Source organism: Gorilla gorilla, chromosome 2 (genome assembly GCF_029281585.2).
Source record: "Gorilla gorilla gorilla isolate KB3781 chromosome 2, NHGRI_mGorGor1-v2.1_pri, whole genome shotgun sequence".
Classification (NCBI taxonomy): Eukaryota; Metazoa; Chordata; class Mammalia; order Primates; family Hominidae; genus Gorilla; species Gorilla gorilla.
In genome coordinates, this window is record NC_086017.1 from 48,994,666 (window position 1) to 49,014,908 (window position 20,243).

Below are 20,243 nucleotides of genomic sequence, written 5' to 3' on the forward strand. Positions count from 1 at the left end.
GGATTGGAAGCATCCCATGTCCATGAGATAGTGAAATGTCTGCTGCTGTTAGACCACATTCTAATTGGGAGGAGAAACTCTAGTGTTAGAATGAGGTAGAATACTTTGCCTCGAAGCAGCTTCTCTATTGGTTACTGTAGGTAATTCTTACTTTCCTTCACTTTGCCCGTGTGACTGCAAGGGCCAAGCAACAGATGATACCACTAGAATTCCTTGCCCACAGAAGAGCTTCAGAGTACATTACATTACTTTTCTTAGGCTGATCCAGCCAAGATGAGCTGGGCTGCTCCTGGGAACTATTGAGGCTGACACTGACACTGCCTGGGGTACCAGACAGTTATGTGTGGGGCCCTTCAGGGAAGGGCTGGACTGGTTCACCTCCAAGTTGCTAGCAAGGTCCTGGTAGAGCCGGGGGAGAGCTTACTAGTCTATAGGTGCCAGAAGAAAGAAAGAATAAGACATGCTTGTCTTATTCTTGAGTGCAGGATTATCTATCTTTCTGATAGTTTCCTGAGTGGTTACCAGAAATATTCTGACTTCCACTGCGTGTGAAAGTCTGTGCCATGCACTGTAGCACTAGCTGGGGACCTTTACTGGGTGCTTTGCTTGCACCCAGGTTTCCTGTCATCACCCAAGGACTCCAAGAAGCAGCTGTAGTGTATGCCTGGCCTTGGAATCTGGGGGCCTGATTTTAGGGCCTGCTTTCCCTTTTAGCTGAGTGAGTCATTCTTCCAGGCTGTACTTTTATTTCCTCAGCTGTCAAGTGGGGGTTATCCTACATGAAAACCATGAGGGTTCCTCCCGCTAATATCTGTTGACAGTGATTTTGACATCTGTGCTTGTTGGGTTACTTACTACTTGATGGTTTATGTTTAGGCTGCTCTGCCGAGATTCCGGGGGTGAGACTGAGTCTATGCTTCTTAATGAAACAGTGCCACAATGGGTAATTGACATCACTGTGGATGTAAGTATCCTCCACTCCCACTTTGCTCTTTTATTTTTTTATAACTCATGAAATTAGAACTGCTTTAGACATTATAATTTTAAACCTTAATAAAAGCTAGACTCCCAAGTGGAATCCCCATCTGCTTCCTTGCAGTTCCAAAGTTGCAGAAATAGTACTGATAATTATTTATATATCTAGCTTTGTTGGTTTTTAATTATAAAAATAATATATGCTTATTCAACAAAATAATAAATGAATGAAGCGCTCATCTTCCCCAAGCATTCATTCTTGCCCATTCACTCCCTATCCTTCCTCCCAGAGGTAACAACTATTAATAAATTAATGCATAGCCTTCAGTACTTTTTTCTTTGCATACAAGCATATATTGTGTACATAGATGTGTCTACAGTTCATTTTATATTGCACAAAATCTCTTATACTGTTCTGCAACTTTTTTTTCACCTAAAAAAAATGTATCCTGGACATCTTTTCATGTCTGTACATCTTTTCATATCTGTACATGTGAATCATTGCTTTTTAATGACTGTGTAAGATTCTACTGTATAAATGTACCATAATTTATTTAATCAGTCCCCTATTAATGGACATTTAGGTTGTTTCCAATGTTTTCTATTACAAACAGTGCTGCAGTGAACATCCTTGTACATATATCTTTGTGTGCTTTTTAGGATAAATTCCTAGAAGTGGAATTGCTGGATCCAAGGGTATGCACATTTTAAATTTTGATAGATACTGCCAAATTGCCCTCCACAAAGGCTGTAGTAGTCTACATTCTCACCAACAGTGTATGAGTGCCCATTTCCCCACACCTGCACCAACACTGGATACTTTTAATCTTTGCTAAAAAATAGGCAAATAGTATCTCATTATTTTTATGTGGATTAAAAACAAATTAATAGTGAGGTTAAGCATCTTTTCATACTGGCCATTTGTTTTTCTTCTGTGAATTACCTGTTTGTATTCTTTACCCATTTTCTATTGGGTCATTTTTCTTACTGATTTGTGGGGTGGTGGTTTATATTGAATATTAACCCTTTAACTATTATCTGTGTCTCTCAATTAAATTTTCACTTTGTTCCTTTTGCCAGGTGAAAAGTTTTACTTTTTATATAATCAAATTGATCCTTGATGGCTCTTAGTTTCATGTCTTGTTTAGGTATTTCCTACTCCAAAGTAACAAAAATATTCTCCTATATTATCTTCTAGTTCTTTTATGATAATTATGTCTAGCTCTCTAATCTATTAGAATTTAGTCTTCTGTTTGGTGTGAAGTAGGATTTAGACTTTTTCCAAAGGGACAGCTAGTGTGCTAGCACAATTTATTGAAAATCTGTCCTTTTTCTACTTATCTGGGATGCTATGTTTATCATGTACTAAATTTCTGTATACACATGGGTCTGCTTCTAGACTCTCTTATGTACTGTTGATCTATTTTGTATCTTTCTAAAGCCATATGAAAAGGCATTTAATCTTTAGAACCTTCAGAAACTTTATTTTCTGTCCCGGATATACCTCTAAGACTTAAAGCCAATGTGACACCCGATGGATATTCCATGGTCTTCTCTATGCCTGAGCACCCCATAGCCACTAATTTCTTTGAATGTGAAACTCACCTGGGACGCATTGCTGACTTTAGCCCTGTGGCTTATTCTTGAGAGGAGACATCCAGACAGGATGTGACATGGAGGCTTGGAGGGGATTAATACCCTGAGAAAAGATGACCACGTAATTTTATCCTTCATCTAAGAATGTGGTTTACTTCATGGTAGACATCTGGGTTCTTGGCTGAAGTTTCCACTCTTTCTTAACACCTCAGACCTCACTTTGATGTCAGAGGGAAAGAAAATGGGAGGACTTTGATTGGCCTTTTCAGTTGGATGATGGGCCTCACCAGCACAGAATGTGTGGCTTTGCTCAAAGGTGAATGCTGTGGGTTTCTCTCAAGACACTTAAGTTTTTGTTTGGGCCTTTAGGTATCAACTCCAACATTTTAATGTAGAATTGAGATTCTGGTTTGTATGGCTTAAAAAATTAAAGTTTGTTTCCCTTTAATACCTTATACTGTTATCTAAGAAGAGCCATGCTACAATTTCGTATTACCTCTAATGTTACATATATTTTTCTGATGAATTTTCTCGAAGGCTGACTTAGGTAATTTGATAGCTTACTATACATTTCATAGAAAGTCACTTTTAATTGTAAGATAATTATTACTTGCAAGTCATGTTTTCCTATTAACATTATTTTCATTTATCAACTAATAGAAACTGTTATACCTTTTTAACTTTTACTGTTTCAGAAAAATATGCCCAAATTCAACAAAATTCCTTTCTACCTCCAACCTCATGCATCTTCAGGAGCAAAAACCTTAAAAAAGTAAGTAAATATATGGTTTCTTGATCTAATTAACTACTAGAGAGAATTCCTTTTCCTTATGATTGCTTTTATAGCAAAGGAAGCAAATACCAGATCTAAGGCTGATTTTATAATATTCAAAGTTTATACAATTAAACCACTTACCAGGTACCAACTTTGGCCGATTACAGGTGTTTAAAAATAAATAAGGCCAGGTACAGTGGCTCACGCCCATAATCCCAACACTTTGGGAGGGTGAGGTGGGAGGATTAATTGAGGCCAGGAGTTTGAGACCAGCCTGAGCAATGTAGTGAGACCCCTGTCTCTACAAAAGATTTAAGTAAAAAAATTAGCTGGGCATGGGAGCACATGCTTGTAGTCCAAGCTAGCCAGGAGGCTAAGGCAGGAGGATCATCAGAAGTTTGAGGCTGCAGTGAGCAAAGATCATGCTACTGCACTCCAGCTTGGGCAACAGAGAGAGACCCTGTCTCTAAGAAAAAAATGATAAATAAAACACACATTTTGTCTGTTGCCTTAATTCACAGTTTAGGACCCAACCTGTATATAATAGTTGTTTTTATGGATACTTAAGGAATAATGAGAGTGAGAGAAATAAATGAGCTTTTGGCTGGAGCTTCCCAGTAAGGCTTCTTGAAGGATGTGGAATTTGAGTTGGACATGTAATGATTGGTAGAACTTCAAAAGATAGATATTCCAAGTCCAGGACACAGTGTGATCAGGGATGTGGAAGTGGGAGCATGCATAAGATAGTGGAAAGTAACGTGAGGACCCATGCACCTGGCAGCATGGGATGGAGGGGCAGCAGGGGGATATTAGGAGGTAAATTGGAAAAGCAGTTAAAGGTTTTGTTGATGTTGAATTTGAATGCCAAGCCATAGAGCGTGCAGTAACTAAACACCAGAAACTTTTGAGCCAATGTGGGATATGGTCCACGGAGACCCAAGAGAAGAATTTTAGTAGTGTAGTAATGGGATGCTAAACTATGAACAATATGTATATTCTAGCAAATAAAATAAAAAAATTTTTAAACCTTTTTATTACAGAGATTTCCAAACTTATATAGAAAGAAGCTAGTGAGCCCCCATCGTCCCATCAGATAGCTTCAGTAATTATCAATACCTTGCTAAACATTTTGCTTCACGTATACCTCTACCTGCCCTCCCACCCACCTCTCTCTACACACACACACACACACACACACACACACACACACAATTATTTTAAAGTGAGTCCTAGACATCACTTCAGATAGATTTAACAACTGAAGTTCAAATGATTTTCAGAGCGTAAGCCTTAGTTTTTTGGTATAATAGTTATTGACTGTTATCAGAGATACAGAAGTAGGGTGTTGATGAGTCTAGTTTGGGACATATAGAGTTTGAGGTGCCTGTAGGACATCCAACTGAAGATACCCAACCAGCTGTTGGGTTTGTGGTTTAGAAGAGAAGGTTGAGACTCAAGGTCTAGACTCAGGCATTGTCTGCTCACAGGTGCTAGTTGAAGGCATGGCAGTGGGGAGGAGAGCCCAGGGAAAATTGAGCACTAAGAGTGTCGGACCCTGGTAAGCACTGGGAGCTGCCTGCCTTTCCAGAATTATTTAGTTTGCCCAGGTTCTGGGAAAGTATTCAAGGGAATAAAACCCAGAAGGCTACTATGTATGTATATGTAAATGTTTTTGTTTGTTTTTCTGAGATGGAGTCTCGCTCTGTCGCCCAGGCTAGAGTGCAGTGGCGTATCTTGGCTCACTGCAGCCTCTGCATCCTGAGTAGCTGGAATTACAGGCATGCACCACCATGCCCAGCTAAATTTTTGTATTTTAGTAGAGATGGGATTTCACCATGTTGGTTAGCCAGGCTGGTCTTGAACTCCTGATCTGAAGTGATCCACCTGCCTTGGCCTCCCAAAGTGCTGGGATTATAGGCGTGAGCCACCACGCCTGGCCTGTATATGTCAAGTTTTAAGAACACGTATTAATCTCATTTAGTTGTACATAAACTGTGTCTTAGAAGGACACTGTAGAAAATCTTTCGGCAGCTCTAAAAATGGATTAAGGTAATGACTAAAAACATTTATTGGTTTATTTTTCATCTTTATAAAATGTTTGCATCAAAGAAAAATAATATGGAATAAATAATATCTAGTGATTTCCCTGATGTCACAATATGCCATTGCTTTTTTACAGAGATAGACTCTCTGCTAGTGACATGCTCCAAGTCCGAAAAGTTATGGAACATGTTTATGAAAAAATTATCAACTTGGATAATGAGTCTCAAACCACTAGCTCTTCTAATAATGAAAAACCAGGAGAACAGGAAAAAGAAGAAGATATTGCTGTGTTGGCAGAGGAGAAAATTGAACTTTTGTGCCAGGACCAGGTAAGTGGACTTGAGGACTACAGCCCCAATTTTTCCAGTGCTGGTGCTCATAGTTACATGCCTTTAGGTGGGGGGCTTCTACTTTTAGAGGGGCTCTAAGGAGCCCTGGGCCTCTCCTACCTAAAGCCCACCCTAAAGCTCCTCTTTACTGCTGGGGAGATTTTCAGAGAAGGGATACATAGACAAATGTGGATGTGCTGGTAGCTTTTTTTTCTGACAAGAAAAAGACACATGGTCTTCTTGATTTGCAAAAAGCAGCATGTGCCATGTTAGTTTATGATTTAGAGTGAAGGTGTGCAGAGAAATGGCAGAACTGTTTTTTAAATCAAGATGCACTCAAAACATATCCTCAGAGGAATGGCTGAAAGATGGCCTGGTGTTTCTGGCATAGTCACAAAAGATGTACATCTCACTAAGCTCAATTTCATTCCCGCATGCATGGAAGCTGTGACAGCAAGAATTGGATACCAGGCATAGGGGAGGAGTGAGCAAGCTGGATCACCTGATGAGAGTCCCTGAGTTAATGATAAGGTTTTAGATATTAGAGACTTTGAAATTTTTAAATTTAATTTTGGTTATTTAGGTTTTGGATCCAAATATGGACCTTCGAACAGTGAAACACTTCATATGGAAGAGCGGTGGAGACCTCACCCTCCATTACCGTCAGAAGTCCACGTGAAGGCTGGGCTAATGCTCCTGGATATTCATTTACGACCTTCCTCTATGGCCCCAAGAGTAGTCCTAGGAAGCCCACTGATCCCCAACGGGAGCAAGACTTCTAACGGCTGATTTGGTATGGACCGAGATTATCTTTCAATTGAAGTGACTAATCAAGATGTAATATAGAAACCAGTCTCCATGTGTAGATTAAGCTGTCCCCAGGGAAGCAGAGTGCAAGAGCAGAAGAGCCCCAAGCAGACTATGTCTTTCGAGATGTACAGAAGACTGACAACAGGCCAGTGCAGACTTTGCTTCCTCCTTTTGTTTCAAAGGACCTTATCTGCCCGTTAACACTTGTTAGAGACACCTCAGTCGGGCCACAACTGTCTCTGTTTCAACTTTAAGCCCACACACACTGTAGCTTTTCTAAAAGAGTGCATTCCATTCATGCAATAGATATGAAGGCTTTTTCCAAGTTTGTCATATAAAAAAATCAAATTGTTTTCACCGTTTAAGACAGTTATTTTTAATGGGAATTTGCTGTTGCACAATTTGAGAACCAGCCCATTTCATAATAAAATATTAATGTTGGGCTTGTTTTTAATATTGCATCTCAGATGTGTTCTTGTAGGAAGATCTGTTGAAATTCCAGGTGCTGGATCATAGCACTTGGACTGTTGGGCTGGAGTTTGTGCAGCCCATGCCTAGCGATGCTGCACCTCCCATGATGTCCTGGCTTTGTGGCAACCCCAGGGAGGTGCAGCAGTTTCACTCCTTCCTCCACTGTGTCCAGTTTTATTTACACAAAGCGAGCTGAGACCACAGGTTCTTGCTCTGGATGAGCAGCATGACACCATCAAAATTTAAGACCATGATGAAATTTCAGTTTCATTCAAATGTTACCTAAAATTTATGGTGTCAGAATAAAGGGAGATGATAGTGAGTTAATTTGATATTCATATCCTGGAAGTATACATATTTGTTTTTCCAAAGTTTTATATGCAGGTTTTTGTTGTACCTGTATCCAGATCTTCTTTTCACTGTTCTAACAATCTAACAATTTCATAGAATCATTTGGATCTTGTATACAATGTAACTTATTGGGGATAAACACTTCAACTTTTGGCAGAAAAAACTTTGGATTCTCCCCAAGGTCATTTGTATTCAGAGTAAATCAATGGTCCACCCCCATAAAACTGTAAGACAAGCCTCCTGTATGAAGCCAGAAGCACAAGTGCCTTCAGAGGGCAGTTGATTCCAGTCCAGTTGCCTCCCTAGCTTGTGTGTGGCCTGCCTCCACCATAGCAGGGACTAGGGAGGGAGGCAGGGAAGGTTTTTTCTTTTCTACATCTTCACAGGTTCGGCTGGGGGCAGCTGATGGGCCTAAGTCCATACCTTACTATTTAAGATACTCCGATCGCACAACTGCAGAGACAGGGTTCCCTCACTGCTAGTCAGCTTCTTTTGGAAACTGGACAGGCCATTGCCACCTGCACTTTGAAGAAGTGAGCAAAGACGTGGCCACATTTCTAATAAGTTGAAATGGTCTTTCTCCCTTCCTCAGAGAGCAACCAGCTTCTTTTTTTTAAAAGTCCTTTCTATCTGTTGGATACAACAGTGCGCTTTTGGTGCACATTTTTTAGCAATAGTTGTGAATTAATGGCAAAAAAAAAAAAAAAAAAAATTATTTACCAGCCCTCAGTTGTGTTTGCCCGAGGGGCCTTTGAGCAAAGAAATGGGTTTTGCTGGGTCATTTTGCCCTGTGTGCTAAGCCTTGGGTGGCTGCATTCCCCTCCTGTCATAGATCTGACCCCCAGCATGATTGTATTTCTTTCCCCTCCAGTCAAACCGTAATACAGTTTCCAGAAAATTTGACAGTCTGCAATGCCAAAAGGGTAAAAATCTGTACTTCACAGTTGTATAGAATAAAGGCTTTAGTTAAAATATTTCAAAGTGTAGTACACATTTATTTTCATTTGTTATTTTCTTTCATAGCAGATTACAGAGAAAGAAAGAAACCTCTGGTTTCATGTTCTCCCTGGAAATATTAGCATTGATACCCATTTTATCCTCCAACTTATGGGGGAAGGGAAAGTAAAAGTGAGGGAGGGAAGAGCCAGAACCTTCGGGTGAGGGCAACTTTGGGTCAGACTGCCTACAGAGTTAAGGGAAGCTGGCCCCAGAACAGTCCTGTGGCGATTCTGCTCTACTTCCTGCATTCCTGCAGACTTGACACTGGGCTCCCAGACGATCCAGGACACAATGCCTCACTGTTATGCACACGTATCAGCTGCTCTGGTAGGCTTGACAAGGGTTTGCTTTAAATGAAGGGTTTGCTAATTTGGGACCCTCCCTCCATATAGTTGGCCTGTGCCCCCCAGAGCAGACATTCCTTGTCCTGCATACCTGACACAGCTTGTGAGTTCCCTGCATGTACACCAGCATTACAAATGATCCTGTAAAGGTGAGACTTTCAACTAGGCACAGGCTAGAAGACGAGGCCAGAGCAGCTTTCATAGTAATTAGCAGTGTGGGAAGTGAGGGCCAGTCAACACAGCAGAGGACTTCAGGTGATGAGGGGCCGTCCCCAGATGGAGTGCAGGGCCTAACCTAGCCTTAACCTTCAAAGGCACCTGGGGTGGGGAGAACAGCCTCCTCCCCTACAACAGGAAAGAACAAAAGGGTCTTTACCTACTCTTAATCTATTCCCCTAATTCCCCCTTGGGGTTGGGAACCGTGCGTGGATAGACCTAGTCAGGTAGACTGGCTTTGAGAAATTGCTTAGGGTGTTGAACTTAAATTTGTGACTTTTATTCACTATTGGGGCTGGGTAGATGCCTTGTATATTTAGAAGAGATCACTGTTTAAGTTTGGGAGCTAACAGGAGTTGCCACTGGGGATACAGGTCTGTGGCATGTAGGCCCTGAGGAAGAAGAAATATTGTGGTCTGGGCACAAATGGGTCTCTGCTGAAGGTCCTAGAATTTCCAACCCACCTCCCTCCAGGAGAGGGGGGCAAGTACACTGCCTCTCTCTCCCTCCTGTGACTAGCATGGTGATCAGCCTGAGCCAAGTGTAGCATTGTAGCCTAGGGACAAGGACACATGACAGAGGACTGTGTTTGGGACTTGAAAGGGGGTGGTCCCAGGGCTCCAGGGTCCCTTCCAGTACAGATGGGGTGGGCTGAGCTGTGCAGGAAGAATCAAAGCGACCAGGCCAACACTGGACAGCAACCCCTTCCTTCCTCACCTCATCTTCACACTGGATTATGACCAGACCCTGCTGCCTCCTGGGAAGCCCCAGTGACCAGAGCAGGACCAAGCACTGGACCTGAGGGTACACAGCCAAAAGATATCCTCCCACAAGGCCCATGGCCCCCTCTCACCACCCACTGAGGCCTCATGCCCCACCGAAGCAGCAAAGAATCCTGACCGCATAGTGCAGCCCCGGCTGCCTGCCCACATCTGGGCCTCATGAAATGTCATCATGGGCCTTGTCACAGCCCAGGGTGTTATTCTGTGGTAGAGATCTGGGCCTGGCTGTCCAGCCCCTCAGCCTCCGTCCCAGTATCTAGGCCCTCTGTGCTTGCTGGTTCCTCCTCAGCCTGAGCTTCAAGCAGCTCGGCGGACAGCCCATCTTCTGGTGAGGCTGCAGAGGTGAGACTGTCAGGAAGAGTCAGCTGAGGCAGGTGGTCCGCCTGGGCTTGGGCACCTGGGCTGTCCAGGAAGGAGACCTCAAACTCTGACCCAGACCATGTAGCCTCACCTGCAACACAGAAGATCAGGCTGAGGAGGTCTGCAAGAACCTAGGGCCATGGTGTTAGGGCCAGTAACCCCACTGACCGCCCCCCATTGCCACTCCAGGTTTGATGGGGGATTGGAGATGGAGTGTACAAATGCCTTGGTGTGGCTGTATCAACCCGATGGCCCACTTCTGCCCAGCTGAGGAATTGAGGGCAGCCTTCCCAACAACCCGGGGTCCTTCCCAGAGGACTTCGGAAGGTGATGGCCACTCACCACCCCGCTCATGAGAACTGCTGCTGGAGCAGATGTCCTCTGGCCCTGAGGTTGAGACAGCTGTGGTGGTCAGTTCTGTGGAAGAGGGCAGGCTGGGCCACACACTGGCATTGCTGTTGTCCAAGAGAGAAATTCCCGACACGTCCAGGAAGCCTAGAGGAGGGTGGTGCAGTTCTTTGCCAGCAAGAAACCCTGACTGCTGGAAAGCAGCACCCTGGGCTCACCTTGCCTAGGGCATCTGGCCCAGCCTGTGAGACTGTAATCTCCTCAGCCCCTGGTGATACCCCTCACCCAACCTCAAAGAGGTTCCCACACTGCCTGCTTCTGAGGAAAGAAAGGGGCCTGGAGTTGGTCATCATGGGAATAGCACAGTGGCAGCAGGCATAGACTCTGCTCTGTCTCCAATTTGCTGTGTGACCTGAAGGAGGCTACCTCTCTTCTCTGGACTACAGACTCCCCATCTGTATACTAGATTGGATGATATGCAACTATTAAATATCTTGGTATACATGAGATATGAGGGGTCAGCAAGGCCTGGGGAAAGTTTTGACATAGCTGCCAAAGTCCAGCCCCAAGCCTGGGGCCCACTCCTCTCCAGGGCCTGCCCAGTACCTGGGTCCATAACTCGCTGCACTGGAGGTGGGGGCTGAAGAGGAGTCTCCATGAAATGGGGAAGTCCATCAGGGTCTGGAGCACTGTGGCTGGGACTCCCAGGCCCAGGAAGGGGATCCTCCATGGAGGAGCCAGGTGCCTGCAGCAGGGCCTAGGAAAGAAGAAGAAATGGGTAGGGGACAATCAGGACAGTGCCTCAAGGTGAAGAATTTTGCAGTCCACCCTAACCACCAGTCCCCACTTGTCCCAGGAGCACTGCTCTGCCTAAAGGAAGGAAATGGCCTTAATAAACCACCCCTTCTTCTATTGGTGATAGGAAGTCAGGCCTGAGGGGCCTGGCCTGGCCTCCCTGCAGTGTTGGCACTGAGAGGGAGCACTCTTTGCACTCAGACAAGGAATCCCAGGTGCCCACCTGGCCCCGACACATTCCCTTTGCCCCATCAATGACTCATTAGAAGAGAGGGGCTTCCTTGAATTCAGGCACACCTGGAGAACATCCTTGAATACTCCCTGGCCTAGACCCCAGGCACCAGCCCAGTGCCCAAAGGTGCTCTCAGAGGACCCACTCATCAGCTGTGAAGGCAGGGCCAGCACTTCCCTGCAGACTTGGCCAGACAACCATCCCAACTGTGGCTCTGAAGGCCTAGCCCTTTGTCCAGTTTTGCCACAACTCACAGGCACAGCAAGCACCCATCTCTGAGCCTCAGTTTCCCACTCGTGAAATGAAGATGACAACTGGTGCTTCACCTCCACCCTCACTTCTAGACCCAAGGGGCAGGAAAGCCAAAAGTGAGTTTCACTGCTCCAGGCATGGCCTGCCTGCTCCCACTGGGTCCCAGAAGTACATGGGCCTCTCAGATCACAAAGGCCCCACAGGCCCCTGGTGAGGGTTGCTGATGGCTCCCCAAGGGCAGCCTCTAGAGTTTTCTGTCTTCCCAGTTGGCAGATTCTCCCCACATACCTCCATGTAGTCACTCTGCCTGGAACCTGTCTCCAGGGAAGGAGAGTCCTCGGGGCTGGGTCCAGGTGGTAGAGCATCAGGTGGTGGGGCACCAAGTGGTGGAGCAGAAGGTGGTGGGGTGCCAGGTGGCTTCTTGTGGTAGCTGGGGGGCTGAGTTGGGATCCGGTGTAGATACCCATAGCCAATGCCACATCCCAGACTGCCGAAGGCCAGAAACATTCAATCCAGGGGCTTGTCCCACGGCCCTCCCTACCTTTGCTATCCCCACCTACTACCAGCAATAAGGGGGCTGAAAAGGGTACTTCTGAAATACTGGTCAGCCTCAGGATCCCTGGGCCCAGGGCCCAACCCTCCTCCATCTCCACCATAGAACTCTGAGGTCCATGCCCAATGGTCAGGCCCCACCCACCTGGCCCTGCAGCCCTCCAACCCCACGAAGTACCTGCCCTCTCCACCCCAGGCTGCGTTGGGAGTTACAGTCACCTCCCGGCAGGAGTCTGACTTGGAGTTATACACCATCAGCTTCAAGGGCTTCCCCTCATGAGACTCGATGAGCGTAAAGAAGTCCTCGGACTGTGAGAAACGCATAGCACCTGAGGCCTGCTTCCAGGGCTAAAGCCTCAACAAAACCAGACACTTCTCATGGACAGCACCCTTCTCTTCACACCACATCCAGAGGGTCTGGGGAGGGGCAAATTGCGGGTTCCTCACCTCCTGGAGAATCTGGTCCGAACCAACCACATAGTCTGTGTAGGGGCGCAGGCCGGCAAGGGCAGCAGGTGAAGATGGTTCCACATCCTGGGGAAAGAACCGCAAACCACTGGCCATGCTACCAGAGGTGGGGTTGGGGGATGGGAAAGGGCAGGGGGAACTGCCTCTTGAGGTAGTGAGTGGGACACTTGTCCTCTGTCCCTAAGCAGGGCTTCAAGCCCATACTCCCTCATTTCACCCCTCCATTCCCCTACCTCCCCCAGGTCTACAGCCTGTCCAGCAGAGGGCAGTACCATGATAAGGCTCAGCACCAGGCTCTGGAATCTGACCCCGGGCTCAACCCCTGGCTCCAGCTGCCCAGCTATATGACTATAAACACATTATTGAACCTCTCCTAGCCTCAGTTTCCCCACAATTAAAAGTAAGATACACAGTACCTAATGATAGGGTTACTGAGAAAAATAAATATATGAAAAGAAGAAAAGCACACCTTGGCTACAGGAGCACCCACTACATTGCTGCTTCTGCTGCAGGCATGTGGCTAAAGACTCCTAGGGGTTGGAGGTGAGGGCAATGAGCAAAACTGGGTACAAATAAGGATTCCCTTCTCCCTTGGAAAGTTCCACCACTCCCAATCTCCCAGTCTCCCTGGGAAATGCAAAGCAATTTGCATCATCAGTCCCCTTTCCCTCATGGGCAGATTAAGGCAGGCTGTGAAAGTTGAGAAACTTGGCCAGGCTCTCCCAAGAAGTCAGTGAGAAAAATAAGTGGCTAGAAAACAAATCAGCCAACTTCTAGTTCAGAGCACCCTCCTTCCACCAGGCTACAGGACTGAGCATTCAAGAACTTAGATACCATCAATGGGCACAGGTGTTGGGTGTGCACGTGTGTCTGTGGACAGACTAACATCTATGACAGCTTGGTCACTGAGGTTAAGATATCGATTAATCATATAAGAATATACCAGAAAAAACAGTATATTTACAGTCACGTTGCTTAATGACAGGGATATATTCTGAGAAATGCATTGTTAGTTGACTTCATTGTTGTGCAAACATCATAGAGTGAACTTAACCTACACATAGCCTACTACACACCTGGAGTATATGCTATGGCCTGTTGCTCCTAGGCTACAAACCTGCACAGCATGTTACTATACTGAGTACTGTAGGCAGCTGTAACACAGTTAAGTATCTGTGTGTCTAAACATTCAGGCATAGAACAGGTACAGTAAAAATATGGTATTATAATCTTATGGGACCACTATTGTATATGCAGTCCGTGGTTGACTGAAACGTTGTCATGCAACACACACACGGAGAGACACAGAGAATAATAAAAGCAGCAGCATTCCAGCAGTCCAACCACCATTCCAGTAGATGATATTTCTACCTTTCAAATTAAGTAACCTAGGTATAGAAGGTAAGAAAGTACCCAAAGTCATGGCTAACAGGAAGCAAGATACACTGTTCAGGTAGTCATGAGCTGCCCTCTCTGGGACACTGGAATGAGACCACATCCTGCCCTCAGTCTTCCCTGGCCACTGCTCCAAGGCTCCCGCTCCACTCCTGCATGTCCCCCCTCACACCCCGCCCACACCCACACCTGCCCCAGTAAACTCATCCTTCCGACACACCCTGCCCTGCCATACCCCACACTCACCAGCACATGCCACACCTGCTCACTGGCCCTGCGGAAGCTGCAGAAGCGCACACTGGCACCCAGTAGGCCCTGGCCGCCCCACATGTTGCTGGGCACCACCTCCACCTCGCGCACCCTCATGGTCTTCATATTGAACACCTCCAGCTTCACGGGCTTCTCCACATTGGCTTTCAGTAGTGCCTTCAGGGTGTCATTCTCCTTGTTCTGTGGGGGCAATGGGGCTGACTCCAAGGCCACCTCATGCCCAGGCTAGGACCCTCAGACAAGTCTGGGCCTGAGATGGGGCAAGGGCCTTAGTGGGCAGCAGCCCTCAGCAGGGTCACTGTGGGGATGGGCCAAGGTAGTGGATGGGCCAGGTTCACAGACCAGGGTTGAGCCTGCAGCCACTGGGACCCCCACCTTCCCCAAGCACTGCCAAACCTTCCTCAGCCTGCCAGAAAAAACAAAGCAAGCAAAAAGCCTCCCGGATCCACAGCATTCCAGTGCTGCCCCACTCTGAGCTGCCCCTTGGCCAGGGCCCTCATATCCCTCATGCCCCAGGAGGCAGGCCCCTTGGGCCTTGTGGCCACCTCCAAGAGGCCATATGTCCTCTGTCCACCCCACAGAGCTCAGAAGCTGAGCATTGGGCAGGGCCCCAGTCAGGCTCTGAGTACAGCCCCGGAAGAAGGGGAGACAGGGCTGGGACTCCCTTTAGAAAAAAAGGGAGGGAAGGGTAGACTGGGGCCCCCTGTGGGACAGATGGAGACACACAAACACACATAAGCAAGCAAAGCAGAGGCAGGTTGGGGAACTCACCAGCCTCGAGTGCCCAATGGTGATGATGAAATCAAAGTAGGGCTCCAGGCCCGCCTGCTGGGCTGGGGAGTTCTCCTGCACCTGTCCCACAGCAAAGACCACAGTCACTGCGCCAACCCTGGGACTCTCCAAGTAGCCCTCTCCCCCATTTCAGGAACCATCAGCACTCCCAGTGTGCCAGCCAGAACACATGTCTGGCATGAACTGTTCCGGACATTCTCAAGGTTCACTCCATGGCCTCTTGCTACCTTCCTGGGCACAAATTTTCCTCTTAGGAAAATGGCTCCTTCCTGATTATGATCCACAGATGCTTTCAGAAATGGCTCACAGCCCAGGACATCCTTAGGGGCTCCCAGGAGGCAATATGGAGACAGGCTGGCCCAGGCCTGTGGGAATGCTGCTCCAGAGGGCTGGGCTAGGGTTGGCCGGAAAGCCAAAAGGGTTTACCAGAAAGGTTTAGACTGGACAAGAAGGGAGGGCCCTGACGTGCAGTGGAAGTGGGCAGGCCTCGGGAGGGATACACCCAGGGCTGTACCCAGAAAGAGGAGTGGGAAAGGCAGCTTGCAGCCAGGTCCCAGCTTGCACCCCAGCCTCTGGGGTGGGAGACCCAGGCTCAGTCCAGCAGGTAATGAAAGCCACTGGCAGAGAAGCAGACCCCAGGGGTAGAACTAGGCCTGAGCCAGGGAGCCCAGTGAGTGGGCAGTGCCAATCCCCACAGCCTGGCTCTGGACTGAGGAGTCCCCCAGTGGCTCAGCTGCCCTACCAGCCTCATAGTGTAGCCTCCATGCCTGTGCAGGACACCTCCTCCAGGAAGCATTCCCATTTCCAGGGTGCTCCCTGCCCCTCCCTGAACTCCCCACCTCACTGCTGTCTCCAAAAGCACAACAACCAGGCTTTGCAGGCTGTGGCAGAAATCCATCCCAAAAGCCCCATATACAGAGCCTGGCTTAAACAATGCAGGCTTTGTCCCAAGGCCCTAGACCCAAAGATGGGCCCACACCCTCAGGTATTTGGCTGCAGGCATTTGATAACCTGTTGGCGTAGACACCAGCCAGACCCAGCCCAGAGGGCACAGGACCTAGGCTCTTGCTGCCTCCTCATGGGAAAGGCCCTGTGGCTCCTGCTACACACCAGCCCCTCCAGTTTTGGATTCCCCAACCTGAAGGAGAGCTCATGAAGACTAGGCTGAGAACAAACCACTGAGATCAAGGCCAGTTTGCCCCTGGAATTAGGATTCCCTTCTGGCAGCATCACCAACTGAGCCCCTCCTTATCACCTCCAGAAGCTGCCATGGCTTCCAAAGGGAGTGAGTGCGGCCCAGAAATCAGATCTGGCCCTAGCTGGCCTGGCCCAGTAGGCAAGCTGCTCCCAGGCCCCGCTGCAGGGGAGCTCTGGGCCCTGCCCTCTAACCCTTGGGGTGAGGGGATCTTTCGAAAACCACAGGACAGGACAGTTATTCAGGAACAGCTTGGGGACAATGCCCCTCCCTAATCAGGGCCACCTCCAAATCACTCCACGTCAGGTGCCTGCCTACTTCCCTCCCCACTCCCCAGTATTGCATGTCAGCTGCTCTCCATCATGAATGAGGTCCAGAGGCTCAGGCCTCAGGCCTGGCCTCCTTGACCCACCCAGTACCTCCACCACCCTCTCCTGTGGCTTTGTCCTCTGCTTGGCTACACTCCACTTCTCTCACCTGGGGCTTCATCACTACTCGCTATGGCTCCGCAGCTGAAATAATCTATGCTGCTGCCCACTGTACTGCTCCCCCTGCAGAAACCACTGCCTGCCATCCAGCTCCCTCAGGGGCTCCCATCACAGCCTGCCCCACGGCCCTATAGTGCTGCTTTTCCTCATGCTCCCACCCTATCTTTCCCAATCAGGGAACCTAATGGAACTCACAGTGATCACAACTTACACTTAAGGGCTGGTTGGCTGAGTGCCAGGGCATGGCACCACCTCACCTGCTTTATGTATCATTTAACCTTTTTAATAACCTCAAATGACAAATGAGACCAAGTACTCAATAATTCAGTAATTTGACCCCAGGAAATCCAACCCAGAGCCCTCCCCCTAACCACTGCCCTCTCCTAACAGCTGTTTCCTGTTGAATCTGCCACTACTCTAAGCTCGCTGAGGGCAGCGACTTCTCCAAAGTATTGGGCACGCAGCGAGGTGCCAATATTTCTAGAATGCAGCACAGCTGTTCTTCAGTGTTGTTAAAGGTAAGTAGGTCATGTCACTCCTCCATTTAAAACCTCCTGATGGTTTTACATCTCAGAATAAAATCTTAAATCTTCAGGACAACAGGCAAGGTCCTACACGGTCTGCTCTGGTCTCCTCCTCACACTGGCCACACCATCCAAGCACACCAGCCTCACCTGGTATTTCCTCAAACACACAAGCACAACCTACCTCGGGGCCTCTGCACAAGCTGGTCCTTCTGCCTGGAATACTACTATTCCCCTAAATATCTGTATTGTCCACTCTTTACTTCCTTCAGAAGCATCTGTTCGAATGTGACTTGAGAAGAGGCCCTTCCTGACCACTCTATCAAAAATAGCACCCACTCACCATTCTGTATCCCCTTAACCTGCTTTATTTTTATCACTGGTAATTACCACCTACCATGTATTTTTTCATTTCCCTTCTTTCCCTACCATCATCCAAATGTCAGCTCCAGGAGAACAGGGACCATGTTTGTTCTGTTCACTGCTTTATCTCTAGAGCCTTAGAATTCTGCCTGCCAGAGTAGGAGCTCAAAACTTTGTTTTTGTGACTGACAACCTCTGATCCCTGGTCCCTCTCCGATTTGTCCCTCTCCATCAGGCAGGCCCCTCCCGTCTTCGAAGCTCCCATCATCGCCCCACCCCTCCTCTTGCCAATATCCTGAGTTCCTTTGCCTTTAATCAAACCTGTTGGAAGACGCTCCTGGCTGGATGCATTCCACTGTCCACGCTTGCTGTTTGGTGTCTCACCATAAGAAAGCCCATTCCCAAGCACAAATCCTGTCAACTCTGGGTTCTCCAAGCCAGCCTGGTTTTCACGTTAAGAAACTTTTAGCCCTCTCATGTGGTTAGCTGGCAACAGACCCTACCTTCAAAACACACAAACCGACAAGCTTGCCTGTCTCCACTCATCTCTGCATCCAGCTGCCTTTCACTAGGGAAAGGGGGGTGCAGGGACGCCTCTTCCCCGCAGCGCTCCGGGGTCAGAGACCCCCAGCCCCTCTCACCTACATTATAGCCCTTCCCTCACCGCAGGCACAAATCTCCATCCGGTTGCGGGACCCTCTCCTCACCCTCACAGCACACTCCGTTCTAGGAACCCCACTCCGTCTCCACTCTCCGGAAGCCTGCTCGCCCAGACCTCCATGTAGCGGCATCTAAAGGCTGGGACCCTCCCCAGCTGCAAACGCTCTCCTCGAGGATTCTGCAGCACTCTCCCGGCCCTCCCGCTCCCCACTATCCCGTGGCTGGTTTGCACCGGTCCTCTACCCTCCGAAGCCCTTACGACCCTACGACTGGCAGGACGCGCGCCGACGGGCTCCCCCGCAGCTGCGTCCACTCGGTTAACCCCAGCCCCCGGGACTGTCCTCGGCGTGGCTGACTCTCTTCCCAGGCCCAGCACGGAGAGCGGCCCGCGGCAGGCGAGCGTAAATGTGTGCTAAGCGCACGAGTGCGTCCCGACTGGTAGTGGTGCATTCTTCACCCGGGAGGAGCGCCATTCCCGGCGGCCGGACCAGGAAAACGCTCCGCTTCCGGCACTGCTGGCACTTGGGGCGGGCGCTGGGCCCGACCGCGGCCTAGCCAGGGTCCGGGAGTCCCGCGAGGCCGCCTCTCCCAGGAGGCTCCCACCGGGCAGGGGGCACCTCCCGCCACCCAGTCGGAAACACTCGGGCCGGGACCCCGCCGCAGTCGCCAGCCAGCCGGCGACCGGACGCCCGGGCGCGGGGTTGCGGGCGCCTCGCCAAGGTCACCGGCGCCGCGGCGGCAGCTCACCCCGTGGAGGTGGAAGCCCTCGGCGCCGCCTGCGGGCTGCTCAGCGCTGACACCCAGGCCCATGGCAGCGGCTCCGCTCGGCACCCAGGTCCAGTCCCGCTGCGGCTACCCGGACCGACCCGGCGCCAGTAGCACCGACTCGCTCTCTCGGCGCTCGATTCCTGCGCCTTGTGACGTGAGGCGTTTTGTTCCTCCCACTCCAGACACTGACGCTCCTAGCAACCGGCTAGCAGCTCGGTTTCCAAGGACTGTAACGCCTTCAACCGCCCGCCGCGATAGAGTGCCCACGACCCTGCCTCGGGAATCCCGCTCTGCACCGCCCCACCAGACCCGGACTCGGAGCCGCGAGCGGCCCGAGATGAGCAGCAATGACTCGTCCCTTATGGTGCGTGGCCCGGGCGCTGTCCGAGGGCTCCCTCGTGACTCCCCGCCCGTGACCCAGAGACCGTCTGCCCTGCTACTCTCCTGCCACCCTTCGCTGTCCTCAGTTATATCAGGCGGTCCTGCCTTTTCTTGCCCCACTCCCCCTGGCAAGGGCGTCTTCTCCGGTGGCTTCTGCGCACCCTGAGCCCCAAATTAGCATCCCCGTTTCTTGAGCTACCCCAAACCAGCTCATCCAATCACTATCATTATCCCTTCTTGTCATCATCCCTTCTTCCACCCAGCTCACTCTCGCCTGCGCCTCCCACCCCAGTTGATGGCTGCACCATTTAATCTCCTAGCCTTAACTCATACCTCTTCCCTATACTCATCTTCTAATCCTGTCTACAAGAAATGCCAGCTCCTTGATGTCTCCTGGGTTTTCTTTTTATCTTTTTATCTTCTAGCCCAGAACCAGCACCATCTCTCCCCACCTGAGAGCCTGCAACAGCCTCCCTCCCATCTGGTTTCTCTGCTCTGGCTCTTTTCAGCATCAGTAGTCCCTGCTGCCACCACGGCACACACCCCCCACATGCAAAAGCAGCCAGAGTGGTTGTTGCAAAAATGTACATCTGAAAACATCCCTCGCCTTAAAACCATTCTGCTTTCTGTTACCCTTAGGATGGTGTCTGGGCTCTTTCATATGGCCCATGAGGATGTTTACAGTCCAACCACATCTGCTCCCAACCTA

General features: G+C 49.1%; 3 protein-coding genes across 33 annotated transcripts in view; 2 read left to right on the plus strand and 1 right to left on the minus strand.

Annotated features, from left to right (window-relative positions):
• Positions 1-8,324, plus strand: part of WDR48 (WD repeat domain 48) — a 44,510-nt gene extending 36,186 nt beyond the window's left edge. For 2 of the 3 annotated variants that reach the window (XM_004033876.5, XM_055381317.2), the window contains 4 exons: positions 877-964; positions 3,267-3,343; positions 5,526-5,718; positions 6,302-8,324. In XM_004033876.5, the coding sequence (XP_004033924.1) occupies positions 877-964; positions 3,267-3,343; positions 5,526-5,718; positions 6,302-6,397 (454 nt within the window). In that variant the 3' untranslated portion in view covers positions 6,398-8,324. Of the gene's footprint in view, positions 1-876; positions 965-1,635; positions 1,672-3,266; positions 3,344-5,525; positions 5,719-6,301 lie in introns of all 3 variants that reach the window. The other variant, XM_055381316.2, reaches the window with a different exon arrangement.
• Positions 8,325-19,304, minus strand: GORASP1 (golgi reassembly stacking protein 1). 8 transcript variants are annotated; one of them, XM_004033875.5, is made up of 9 exons: positions 19,133-19,304; positions 15,135-15,215; positions 14,340-14,543; positions 12,678-12,764; positions 12,409-12,539; positions 11,967-12,165; positions 11,006-11,156; positions 10,394-10,546; positions 8,325-10,142 (listed from the first exon to the last, which is right to left on the minus strand). In XM_004033875.5, the coding sequence occupies exons 1-9, from the start codon at positions 19,193-19,195 to the stop codon at positions 9,889-9,891; spliced, it is 1,323 nt and encodes a 440-aa protein (XP_004033923.2). In that variant the 5' UTR covers positions 19,196-19,304; the 3' UTR covers positions 8,325-9,888. The 8 variants fall into 8 exon arrangements, with proteins under 8 accessions (XP_004033923.2, XP_018879130.2, XP_055237300.1 ...); XM_019023585.4 differs by having other exon boundaries at positions 11,967-12,116; positions 12,450-12,539; positions 19,133-19,279; XM_055381325.2 differs by lacking the exon at positions 19,133-19,304 and adding an exon at positions 18,047-18,913 and having other exon boundaries at positions 11,967-12,116; positions 12,450-12,539.
• Positions 19,194-20,243, plus strand: part of TTC21A (tetratricopeptide repeat domain 21A) — a 31,414-nt gene continuing 30,364 nt past the window's right edge. For all 22 annotated transcript variants that reach the window (XR_008678019.2, XR_008678020.1, XR_004069862.2 and 19 more), the window contains exon 1: positions 19,194-19,517. Coding sequence is in view for 19 of the 22 variants with exons in the window: in XM_055381298.2 (XP_055237273.2) it covers positions 19,194-19,517 (324 nt within the window). In the remaining 3 variants the exon portion in view is untranslated. The remainder of the gene's footprint in view (positions 19,518-20,243) is intronic.

Excerpts from the sequence above, each read along its gene's own strand:
- GORASP1 (XM_055381323.2), bottom strand. The coding sequence starts at position 18,124 with ATGGGCTTTCTTATGGTGAGACACCAAACAGCAAGCGTGGACAGTGGA. Across the intron at positions 15,216-18,046 it reads CCAGGAGCGTCTTCCAACAG|GTGCAGGAGAACTCCCCAGC; the intron begins GTTTGATTAAAG and ends GCTGTGGGACAG. Across the intron at positions 12,765-14,339 it reads AGCAGGTGTGGCATGTGCTG|GATGTGGAACCATCTTCACC; the intron begins GTGAGTGTGGGG and ends TTCTTTCCCCAG.